The sequence below is a fragment of the Hyalella azteca genome, unplaced genomic scaffold (genome assembly GCF_000764305.2).
Source record: "Hyalella azteca isolate HAZT.00-mixed unplaced genomic scaffold, Hazt_2.0.2 contig17690, whole genome shotgun sequence".
Taxonomy (NCBI): Eukaryota; Metazoa; Arthropoda; class Malacostraca; order Amphipoda; family Hyalellidae; genus Hyalella; species Hyalella azteca.
In genome coordinates, this window is record NW_025947465.1 from 117,402 (window position 1) to 130,295 (window position 12,894).

Sequence of the window (12,894 nt, forward strand, 5' to 3'; positions counted from 1 at the left end):
TGCTACTCAGAGGTTTTCAGTGCACATACGCATGAATAAGCATTAGCGCTCATTTAAGAGCAACAATTACCGAAGATTTGCGGCTTAGGCCTTCGACCTAGTCTTGGAACCAATAGATTGACTCACAGCAACTTGTACGTTTTGCCATAGATAAATTTCTTTATTTTTATAATAACGTAGTACCTCGATTAATATCACCATTGTAATTATTCCTCACGACGCACGAGACTCGTCAACGAAATTGTAAGGCTGACATCAATTTGGCATTTCCTAAATCAAACCAAATGAATATTATAAGTTTAGTGCTTCCTCTTCTAATTTTAGAAAAATAGGCCTAATCAGTTTTCTAAAAAAAACCTGCGCCTCGCGAATTGCCATCATTAAATGAGCACATAACTGGTAACAATGTCTTATTCTTACTAATTTTAATTATCACCCCATATTTACATTCATGCAAGATAAAGTGTTAAAATTGGCAACTTATTAAGTCAGAAATTTTTTAAACAAACGTCCAATTCATTCAGAATTTGATAGTACATTCAAAATGTCATCCTATCGTTTTTTTTCTCCAAATGGAACGATAAACATTTTTTGAAAACATCTCAAGAATGCAAGGTTATTATTTCAGGACAGTTCTAAAGAGCAGCAACATTTCTGAACGTTCAGGGCACGTGGGCAACGCTAAAGAAGCGGTTGATAATTGGGTAAATTAAAGAGCTTAATGTTCATCAACGTTTCTTTCGGACTGAAGCACACTTCAAACATCGCGTATTGGATGGAATTGCATTCATGAATTGGAAATCGGTTTTTGAAATGGGTAGAACAACGACGTGATCGATGGAATACTGGTCAATAAGAAATAAAATGAAGAAAGATGCTATATAATTACTAAATGAAATTAAAATCTCATTTGGAATGGTACAAAGCTAAAACATGCTAGAATGATAGTAAAAAATGAATAAAATAATATTATATGGCATGAAAAATCTATAAATTAGCTTTTCAGTATGAACACGAAAAAATGTCAAGTCTAAATGAGTTTCAATTCGAAATTTCGACGCCCAAAACAAGTTTACCTCACAAAACTTGCGGGAAATTTCCGCCCATGTCACACTTGAATTAATAAACCTTATTGGCAACCTAAGGATTCATGATAAAGAGCTGTAATCCTTCTTTAACACTCCTTTTAAGCTGCATGTAGTTGATGCATTCTTATGAGTAGACAATAGTGTACTAAAAGCGACTTCATAAGCAGCACTTTAAAGTAGCACATACGCTCAGAAGTATTTAATAGTCATGGAGACAATTACTGATAACTGCAATCAACTGCATTAATGGAAATGCAAGGGAATTAAATTTAATTCATCAATGGAAATGGCAAGTTGAAGCCCTGCAACATGTCCCTGTTGCTACGAGGGTTAAATGGTCGAGAACTAGAATGTTCCAAGGAACCAAAACATGTTTAAATAATAACAACAATTATCTAGGATGCATTACTCACATCAAGAACACTTAGTTATTTCAGATCAATTGGTGCCCATTTACTGCCCAATACACAAACCTGGAATCAATCGTAGAGACGACTTACAAGCTTGCCAATTGCATTACAAATTTATGGCGCAGGTCAAGTAATAACAGTCCAGTTCAGGGAAACCCTACAAAGATTACCTACAAGCAGCGCGGTGAATGCAAGCTCAACATTGATGATCAGATCTTGAAATAATCGTCACTCAGCGTTTGTTTGCCAACGGCTTACCCAATCCATCGTAAAGCAAATAAATTATTCTCCAATTAATAACAAAGCAAATCTGGAGCTGCCCTGTTTGTGTTCATTTGATTATACGACACAAAAGATTTGAATTGAGGAAAATAATTTTTCCGGGTGTTTGATTATTCACGAATGAAATAATTTATCTGACAATGTGTATCCATATTTACTAGCATTTGCTTGTCCCAAGCGAGCTAATTGATAATTGTAATAAAGTTTGTCACAAATTACAACATTAACAACCATTACCTAACGGGTAACCAAACAAATTCAACTTTGAAACGTCGACACTAATCATAGTGGCGAACGACAGCCATTGCCAAATCCACACATTGCAAAACTTTAAATACGTTATTTTTTGACCAACATCGCAACAAACAGCTTCTGAATTTAAATCCATTCAAGGATATTAGCGAATATACAAGCATAGAACCCATCAAGTTTGACGCAATTTCCCTTGATATAATTTAATGACCGAGCAAAATGGCTGAATTTCATAACCTTGTCAACAGCCAAGACGAAAACATTAATTGTGATGGTTATATGGAAACAAGTTCACAGATGACACAGATACATTAACGTAGACGAGAACAAGCTTGCTACATGAACCACTCCTCGTTAGTGGTGCCAGAGGAGGGCGGTGAGCTGTGCTTCGTCGAATACCTTTTGCTTTGCGAGTTTCCTTCACCAGGCGCCGCGCCGTTGGGGCTTGAGCGCTCGCTCCGTCGGTCGTTGCTGCCCTCGCGCCCCTCGGCTGCCGATCTCCTGAAACAATGAGAGTTTTAAGGTGTTGTGTGTGAAGTATTGTAAAAGTCCTTTTATGTTCATCTGCCAAATTTGCCATTTGAGAACTATTCATTTATCACCATCCACACGTTTTCTCTAGTTCCTGCACCACAAGTTATGCATTTGTGGCTTGACAAATAAACGAGTGATATGTGCCATCGTATGCAACTTCTTTCGTTATTTCAAACTTCAACCCGCGTTACTCGGTACCGTACGAGAGTTAGTAATCAGTGACATCAAATAGTTCGGAATCTATACCAATCAATGCTATCGAACTTATCAAGGAGTGCCTTTGGAAGAAATTATCGGTTTCTCTTAACTCCTCTACCCCTTGTTCATTCCAGCCAAGCTGGAACTGTTATTTTTGTTAGATCTAACATCATTGCATCGGCACCCGAAAAGCAGTTTCCAGGTAGCGCTCTCCTGGATCCCACTTAGTGCACGCACGAGGGAGTGGTCCTCATATCTAGGACCAAGTAGTCTGTAAGTGTGGCACCCCGGGTCATGTTCTGCAAGTCGGCAGTGTGGCTTGTTTCACTAACCGGAATTTTCCTACCTAATTCCCAAATACATTTTTTTTAATTGAGGATTCAATAGCAACAATCAGCAAATTCTAGAATTCCGCCGATTTTCGACATGCATTTACTCCTGTTCCTCCAAGATGTTGCCAGATGTTACGCCTGAAGTTTGTGCCATTGGTTAGCAAGCTCGATTGCCGGTCGATCCACGATGGTCGCATCGGCTATGACACTTGGAGCTAGAGCCTTAAAAAACTGAACTCAACCAAGGTACCTGGTATCTCATTCCTAACAGTCTTACTTTCTATGAGAATTTAATCAGGAATCGGATTGAAAAACAGCCAATAATTGCCGAAAATTTATTACGTCAATATTTAGCCCCCTCATCTTTTTTTATATTAGGAGTACGTAATGGAATACGAGTCGATATGACAGTCTTTTGGCAAGAAAACAAGACAGGCATTCTCAAATTAAATAAATAGAAGAAAAAACAGCCAACACCCGTCACATACACAATAAATGAATACCTTTTGACCTTTACTAATCTCTTCAAGTTTCGAGAAAGAAAATCATCGAAACTTGCTCCTGAAATAATCGTGCATTGATTTTTTTTGGAAGGAACTCAAATTTATACATAATTATTTTGAACAGGAAAACAGAACTCGCGCATAGATCTCTGGTTACCTGCTGCTGTCGTGGGGTTTGCTGCTCGATCGATTACTGCGTCGGTCTCGAGATCGCGATCGACGGCGCCGACGATCCCTGTCACGGGATCGTGAACGTGTTCGCGACCGCCGATGTCTCCGGCGATCTCTGCGGTCATCATCGCGGCTCCCGTAATGGCGGTCAGAGCGCCGGTCGTCCTGACGTTCGCGATCTCTGCACACAATACTGAGGTGATGTCTCTGTACACAATAGTCAGGTTTTGTCTCTGCACACAATACTCTGGTCATGTCTCTGCACACAATACTCAGGTTATGTCTCTGCACACAATACTCAGGTTATGTCTCTGCACACAATACTCAGGTTATGTCTCAGCACACAATACTCAGATTTTGTCTCTGCACACAAAACTCAGGTTCTTTCTCTGCACACAATACTCAGGTTATGTCTCAGCACACAATACTCAGATTTTGTCTCTGCACACAATACTCAGGTCATGTCTCTGCACACAATACTGAGGTTATATCTCTGCACACAATACTGATGTTAAGTCTCTGCCCACAATACTCAGGTTATGTCTCTGCACACAATACCTACGTTATGTCTCTGCACACAATACTGATGTTATGTCTCTGCACACAATACTGAGGTTAAGTCTCTGCCCACAATACTCAGGTTATGTCTCTGCACACAATAAAACAAAAATATAATCAAAAACAAATAATTCAAAATTATTCAATTCAATTTCCTATTCATTCTGCAAAAAAATAAATTATCGTGTGTAACTCATAGTACATCATGCCTCTTATGTCTATAAAGGAGCTGCTCAGCACATTGATGAGATTTAAAAGAAAGTACAACAAACCTTCAACTCCTCAAGCTTTTCACGAATTTTGATGAAGCCAAGATGGAGCTTGCCGCCAAAGTGGTCAGCCAGCCGCCTGTCATTGTCGTGGATGCCGAGGTAAGCAGAACAAACTTCACAGACACGTAGCTTCTGCTGCTGGTAGCTGGAGACAGGCATGCTGTTGCGGTACTCCTGCTCTGCTGTTGCTTTACGCTTGCGCAGGTCTTCTACTTCCTCCATCAACTTCATGCTCTCCTGTACACAATTGCATATTAATAGCCGACTAGGTGCCAATGTGCCATACTTTCAAAACGTGATCAAGTACACAAAGCCGCCGATTTCTCATCTGTAACTGGTGAGTTCAGTTTCAAAAGCCCTCGGTGATAGGCCAATCGAGTTATGATTTTTAGAGAGTTATGTTTTTTATGACCAAGTAGTTATGATGTTAAGGCCCCAGATTTAAAGTTTATCATGAAATATTTTCATTGACATTTGATTTCATCAAATGGAAGTTCATTCACAGAGACAATACCATCCTTATATTGACCAGTAATAAAACCAATCTTCCAAGCTCACCAAAAGCATGAATAACTATGGAAATTGTCAAGTCGATGAGATTTAATGGAGTTCATTTCATTTAATTTAGTCATAATAGAGTACTTGACTTTCTTTTAGTCGTTTTTAGTATTAGAAGACGAATAATATGCTTGTTATTAGAGGATAATGTGCTCTAAATCAGAAAATAAATTAGTAAACAAAAACTTGGAACACCTCTTGGAGTACTCAGCATAGTAAATATATAGGTATGTACTGGATATGGTATATAGGTATATACTGGAGCAACAGACCTCCACCATGCCATCGGCTCCCAACTGCTCAGCTTTGGCAAGTTTTTGTCCAATCTGCTCAGCCAAGTCATGCACTTTGTTGGCCTTGGCAGCAACCTCAGCGCTGAGCTCCTCCTGCGTCTCCTCCAAGCGCTTCTTGGATGACTCAGTACGGCGGTCACAGTCATTGATGAATGACTGCAGATGCTCCATTGCCTGTAATATAAAGCCAATATGATGACGATGTTCAACCACTCATCATTTTGACATGTTAGCAATAATACTAAATGTGAACATTTTTCACACTCATAATAAATTATTATGTTTTAATCCAATTTCTCAACTTCCAGTTTCATTCACATTAGAACCATAAAAGCTTAGTGGCTACATAGCCTGAATGAACCACCTGAGAACAAATTATAACATATTGATATTACTCACAATTATTGAGACCTGATCAAATAAGTTAAATGTCTTCTCTGTATGCATTTTGTAAGATATAGGATTCACATTAATATCTTAGGGGTTGTCCCTGCTTTGACATTCCCATAAACTATCAACTTATTACTTACATCAATATCATAGTAGTAGTCTTTGGTCTTGACAGCAGCTTCATAATCAGCTCTAAGTGCCACATCATGAACATTTGGGCAGTCTCCCAAGTCCATACGCTAAATGAAAAGCAATACATGAGGGTAAAGTGCCTAACAGTTTTTCAATAATTAAAATAAGCACACACAAAAATAACTCTACAATGATGCCTAACTTAGTTCACTTGTTTGCAGATTGATACAAAATTCTATGCTATTCAAATTTCTATTTGAGTTCACTTTTATCATTTAAGACTTCATTCTGAATTATCATCACCAAATGACCCAATCAATTTCTGTCAAAAAATCATGGCGCATTTAACAAAAAATATTCACAGCTGCCAACAGGTAAAGCCTGAATATTTCAGAGCTGAAAAATCATTTCATTATTAATGAGCAAGTCTCAGCCCCCAATATGAGATGCTGGCTAATCTTGCAATAATAGCACACAAATTTTGGGGAATTTTCCCTGCCCAACATCATCAAGTTAACTAAAATTTGTAAAGTGATCTGGCATTAGCAGTGAACCTCACCGTGGATGACAGGATCTCATGAGGGCAGCATGCCAGCAAGAAGCTCTTGCAAACCCTGGGATCTGTGAACTTGATCTGGTGCTCATGCGTCTCTCCTATGAACAGGATATGAACACACAAATAAAAATGGCCTGGTAATTTATTTTCAACAAATTTACTAGAGGCATCAGCACATGAGTCACAAACTCACAAGTAACTAAAAATTTCATGAAAAATGCCATGATTGCAATATTAGAAGCTAAGAATTTAGTATGGAATCCTTGCAAATACATGAAGCAGAGAACTGATACAGCTCTAATATTCATGCGCATTTCCCATCCATATGAGAGAAATCCTGTATTTACCCAGATCAGTTAATAGGGAAATATAAAAGTTAATAACTAGAACAAAAAAAAATTGGCAAGTTTAAGTGAGTGAGTCATGTGCTCATAGTAAACATGATAGAATGAAGTTGTACCAGGCAAGACAAACACTTGACACTCAGGAATTCATTGCCCAAGGGTTCAACAGAAAAGCTTGGGTCAAATAAAGCAGCAGCTTCAAAATTCATGAATGAACCAAGTCCCTGAATTTCTGAATAGTCAAAATTATTTGTTAATGATAGATACCAGAACTTGTGAGATTACTTATTGCTCTGAATTACAGCATTGCCAATGGTATTTGAATATTAACTGGATTTAAAATGAGCTGATCTTATCTGAATAACTGGCATGCTCACACAGTGGAAAATATAAGAAAATATAAATTGAAAACAGCAATGTTATTCTTTACAGTTGATTGGACAAATTACATCAAATTAAGCAGTCCATAAGATTTTTCTTCATGAATCAGTTCAGCAGGCTTTCCCTTTTTTTCCCTTACCAATTATCTTCAATATTCAAATGGTATGCTCTAAAAATGTGCAGCTCAACCTTTAATTAACTACGGATTCAAACCCGAATGCTTACATGATTTCATAACTGTACCTAGACATGGAAAATGTGCCAATTTTTTCAGGATTCAAAAAGAAGTAAATTGAGTCCTATGTAAATGGTTATGCATCATACAATTGATAGCATCAGAGAGTAAAATAAATTGGGAACAAATATTGCTAAAAAGAGATGGTCCCAGCCAGCAATCTATTTCCTGTTGAAATAAAATTGAACAATCACAAGACCCCACAAACTTGACTGATTCAGTTCTTTGATAAACAGAAATGAAGCAGCCAAGTCTAAACACTAGAGATAACTCACAACCACGCAGCTGTAGCAGTGGAGAGACACGAGCGGAACGCAGGTCAAGAGGCAGCTGACGAGCGAGCACGCAGGTCAGAATTTAAAGTCCTTACCAAACTCATCACTAAATCTAGCAAAGACCTATGTATAACTGATGCAATCAGAGAGAAAGGGCAGGTATATATATTCATTCAGCAGTGATGTAAATTTGAAAAGTAATTATGTCACAAACATCAATGGAACAATTAATGAGTAGAAGCCAAGAGAAACAGGTTTATACACACGTGTTGCAGCGAAATCCCCCTCAACTTAAACCTTTGAGTCGCTGATTGCTCCACCCTAGAAGAAATTGAGTTACACTCATCAATGGTAATTCATGGACACCAGCATCTTCACAAACAAATGAGACAAGTTTGAATCAAGTCTCAAGACATCTCAGCCTCAAATAATGCAGGCACAAATTTGAAAGCAGTATGTATAAACTGTGTTCTTAATCCCAGCAGATGCTTTATACTTTAGTTTTAGGCTACACTAAAGAAATGACATGAGATCTGGCTCCATAATGCCCTGCTTTTTTATGGTGATGGAATATATATTTTCAGATTAGGGCTCAAGAACTAACCATAAATTAGAACATTCAAGTATAAAAACAATCATCAGAAGGGAAAAATTCAGCAAAGAAATAAAAATTCCTAATTGTACTGATTTTAACAGAATATCTACAAATCATCATAATACTTGTAACCATCATGAAAAAAAATCAAAGAGTTTGGTAACTCAGCCATGTCAATTTCATAGTCATAATAAACTTAAAATCTCATGGCATACCTGTGATACAACTAAAATACAAATTTTAAGTGGCAATGAAATGTAATCATAAGTTTTCTAGTATTAAGTGCATGTTATTCAACATATATAATGCCTTACAAGATGGAAAAATATATTTACAAAACTAATTGAGTAGAAATTTTAATGGATTTGCCAATTTGTCCGGATTGAACATTCATTTGCAATTGGTCAATAAGATAGCTCATGTCTAGATTCACTTCAAATTATCTCTGACTCGTGTGTATATATATACAATAGCAAGTTCCAGACTTCAACATTCCAGTAGTGCAAGATTCACATCCTGCAAATTGATATTCTTGAAATATTCACTGATCATGAGAATCAACAAACAAGGTAATCAAACTGGAAGTTACAAGTAGAAATAATGCCTTAAAACTTTCTCCGAGGTTACAAAGATGTTCTCAACAGTGAAGTTATTGAGATACATTTGATGATACTGACTAAAAAATCTAACTTTAAGAAAATTTCATGTCAAGGAATAATACTGAAATAGCAAAAGGAATGTTTTAATCAATTTTGATCTAAGAGAGGCAGAAGATTTTGATTATATCAATCTTAAAAAACAACAGCAATCATGTAGTTTGTAATCAGTGCCAGATTTAACCTTATGATAGCCAAATTTCACACCAAGACTGAATTCATTCAAGAATAACCAAATGTGAGGCTGGGAGCCAAATTCCTATCAAGGTCCCATATCCATAACCAGGGTAAGAGGTCAATCTTTTGCTGGCAAGCTTAGAAATTTTAATTTCTGAAATCAATATATATTACCAAATTTTCAGAAGTACAAACAACTATTATATTTACTCTTTTATAGTTTCTAAGGTTTTGCACATTGTATGAGTAATTTGAAGTTGAGGAAACTACCATTAGATGGTCATTATGCAAAAATAATTCAATTCAAATATATATATTTGAATATAATATCAAATATATATATTTGAATATACAGTTTAGCTAATTAACTTGAATTTGAATCCATTTTATAAGGTTATATACCTCAATTAATTGAAGAGCTACTCTGCATTCTAAAAGAATGTGTAAGGAGCATAAATTTTATTGACCAAGTCAAAACTCTCATTGAAAAACTTGTACCGGTACTTTAGTTTTTGGTTTTAGCCATGGTAAAGGGTGATGGTACAGAATGATGATCGGATGATCTGAAATTGATAACTCAAGTCACGATTGATATTGAGTTATGATAACGTAGCTTCAAAAACAATACAGGGGAAATAGTGGGTCTTTATTGAAAAAGATTTTCAATGACCATACATGATAAAATGCAACCTCAACCTACATGTAAGCACATTCAAGGCAGGATAAAAATAGTCAATTACATAATTTATTTCAATTTGTTCAATTCAAATCCCAAAATATTTTGTCAAAACTATCCAAAGAAGCCTTCCTGGTCCAACCACTTATGAATATACATACAGGGTGATTTAAAGAAAATTCCTGTTTTTTATTTCACTCCAAATTTTGTAAGAAAGGACAGGGACTGTTTCACACAAAAGGCAAGGTCATGAAGTTTTGTGTCCCACCATGTCCATTGCCACTATTCATTGGACAAGTGAGCAGCATGCATTTGCTGTTGAGGTATACTTCTCTAATGGCCACTCCATTATTGGTGCTCAACAAGCATTTGATACTAGGTTCTGTATTGGTACAACAAGACAATAATTCAGCCATTGTGGCTTTGTGTCAAATCAGTGATTTTACTCATCACCCTCCTGTAGTCTTTAGGTCAAAATGACCTGAATTTACCCTCAGCTCAGAGGCAGAGGGCATAATGTGTGTGTCTACTAGAAATGATGACAACAGGAGGGTTAAGATAGAAACAATGAAAAAAATAATCAACTTTGTGCTTGGCTTTGCATTAGCTGATGATTAGCATAGCCAAATACAAATTGACTAGAACAAAGAATAAAATGAATACATTTTTCTGCTAATTGGTTATAAATTTGGTTTAGGCCTACTTTCTAGACTAATTTAAATCAATAGAAATGAAAATTATTATTAGTATTCAATTTTTCTAAAATTTCAGTTATTTTAAATTCTTATTTCATTCACTATTATGCATTATAAAGTCTTATAGGTTTACCAGCCAGTTCATTTCATGACATAACTGATTAACTGTTATGAATTAGTAAAACAAACATGGGAATAAAGAGATTTTTCACAATCAGGTTATTTATAATTTTTCAACCTTAACCTGTTGCCTTTCATATGGGCAATTTTTTAATATTTCAACTTTCAAGCTCATTTGCCCAATTGCCGTAGAGCAGACTCAGCAGAGGGTTAACGTTATTAGTGATACCTACTTACAACTTACTGGTCTACATAAGTTAGGAGTTAGGGTTAGGTATAAATATAACTTAATAAAGAAGGTCAACTGAAAAGTCTCTTCACTCTCTTGCCCACACAACTGAAACTAGGAATTCTATAACAGACTCAAAGTTAATACAAAAAGTGTAAATCTTGATATTATAGTTCATTTAGATATGATAGTCTGTTTGTATTGGGTTACTCATTCCAATAACGACAGCTGAGTCAGAGTGCTGAAATACATTATCATTATGATTTTACAGAGAAAGGGAATGTCCGGTTCAGCTCTTCCAAAGTTCCAATAAAATATTTCTGTGTGCCGATTCATATCATGTATGAAATTATTAAACATCCCGTCAAGTTCAGCAATCCCCGCTTTCCATCAGCAACGCGCCATTCAACTCCATAACAATAGGCTAGCTAATAGCTATCCGCCATTTTCGTAGGTACCTTCTAAAATCAAATGCACAGACCTACAGAGAAACTCACCATTTCGTGTTGTGCCCATTAGCTGATCAAGAAGCATCTTCATTTGGTCATGCGCCGACATCTTGGCGCTTAACAGAAGCAAATTCTTGTTCCAGAAAAAAAAAGTGTGTGAATTAAAGCAATATACAGCAATCACCGCCCACCCTTCGTTGCTGATTTTCTTTCACTGAGCATGAAGCACATTAGTGGGCTCGTGCCAATCTAAACTCTTGTCTCAACATTTGTGGGGTTTCAGGCGTGCCAACCTCTGATTCCGAATGATACTCTGCTAACATTTCACATAATAGTAAACAAATTTAGCAGTTAAAATCCATGCAATAAAGTCAAGGTTTTTATTTGAAAAAAATTACACTTCATCTAATACGACTCATCCGCAAATAGGTCTATGCGGGCACGAGATTGATTGTATTACCGACAACTCTGCGGCCGTTTCTTCAAAACTCCACCGCATCGACTGACAGTTTGTACAAAGATTTATTTAGGTAGAATATTATTCATAGATAATTATTAGCACACATCATTCGACTTGTAAAGAGAATGTTTAGCGACTCCAGAAGCCATTTTCTCCGATTTATCTATTATTTTAAAAATACAGTGAATAATATGAGTGTAAAAATTACTTTTTAAAAGACAACACTTCTAAAAAAAATCCAGTGTCTCTGATGTTGCACATGTACTATGAGGTTCTAATTCTATTTTCATATATTAAACAAAATTATAAATTTTTTTAAACATGAAAATTAATTAAATCTTCAAAATTATTTATTCTGTCAATTGATTCATGCATTGTCTCCAACTTTATTCGTGTGTGGCAAATTTCAGATCGATTGGACAGGTAGAAGTGTGTTAAATATCGATTATAAGATTCGTAACAGACAAAATTATTTTTTTCAGGATTTTTTATTATTAAACTTATTTTTCGCTTTCAAAATTATATATTCTGTCAATTGATTCATGCATTGTCTCCAACTATAAACAAGTGTGCAAAATTTCAGTACAATTGGAGATGTAGAAGCGTGTTAAATATCGATTATAAGATTTGTAGCAGACAATCAAACAAACAACAAGAAGTATAGTTAAAGAGAAGTGTTGTAAAAATATGGGAAAGAGGAAGGAAATGGAAAAAGTCTGGTAAAAATTGAGGAAAATGCTCCTAGAATCGCTAGATATTTAATTACGAATCTAATGATATATAAGATACAACACGTAAATTTAATGAGGACTTAAATTTAAAAGTTCCTCTTTTTCTGTTTCAATGCATTTTACGTTTTATTTAATTTAGAAAAAAAAAATCCTCTGAAAAAATTGTACTTTCGTGTTTTGCGTATGTCTGTGCAGGTCCGCGCTTTATATTTTCCAATGAATGAAGATATTACTATCCAAAATAATAATCGAAAATTACTGTCGGATAAAATTTGCCGCTTATCCTATCAGCTTAATCCTTTTCCGTGACAGGCTCCTTTAGAGTGGAGATAGACTTTGGAG

The 12,894-nt window shown here is 36.0% G+C and overlaps 1 protein-coding gene across 1 annotated transcript; it reads right to left on the reverse strand.

Moving 5' to 3' along the window:
* Window positions 1-722: 722 nt before the first annotated feature.
* Window positions 723-11,644, reverse strand: LOC108678201 (putative RNA-binding protein Luc7-like 1). The gene is made up of 7 exons (XM_047885363.1): window positions 11,410-11,644; window positions 6,533-6,627; window positions 5,982-6,080; window positions 5,431-5,625; window positions 4,601-4,837; window positions 3,757-4,001; window positions 723-2,536 (listed from the first exon to the last, which is right to left on the reverse strand). The coding sequence occupies exons 1-7, from the start codon at window positions 11,468-11,470 to the stop codon at window positions 2,368-2,370; spliced, it is 1,101 nt and encodes a 366-aa protein (XP_047741319.1). The 5' UTR covers window positions 11,471-11,644; the 3' UTR covers window positions 723-2,367.
* Window positions 11,645-12,894: the final 1,250 nt, after the last annotated feature.

Coding starts and splice junctions, on each gene's coding strand:
- LOC108678201 (XM_047885363.1), bottom strand. CDS start 11,470: ATGTCGGCGCATGACCAAATGAAGATGCTTCTTGATCAGCTAATGGGC. Junction 6,628..11,409: donor AATGGGCACAACACGAAATG/GTGAGTTTCTCT, acceptor TCCTGTTCATAG/GAGAGACGCATGAGCACCAG. Junction 4,002..4,600: donor AAAAGCTTGAGGAGTTGAAG/GTTTGTTGTACT, acceptor TTGTGTGCAGAG/ACAAAACCTGACTATTGTGT.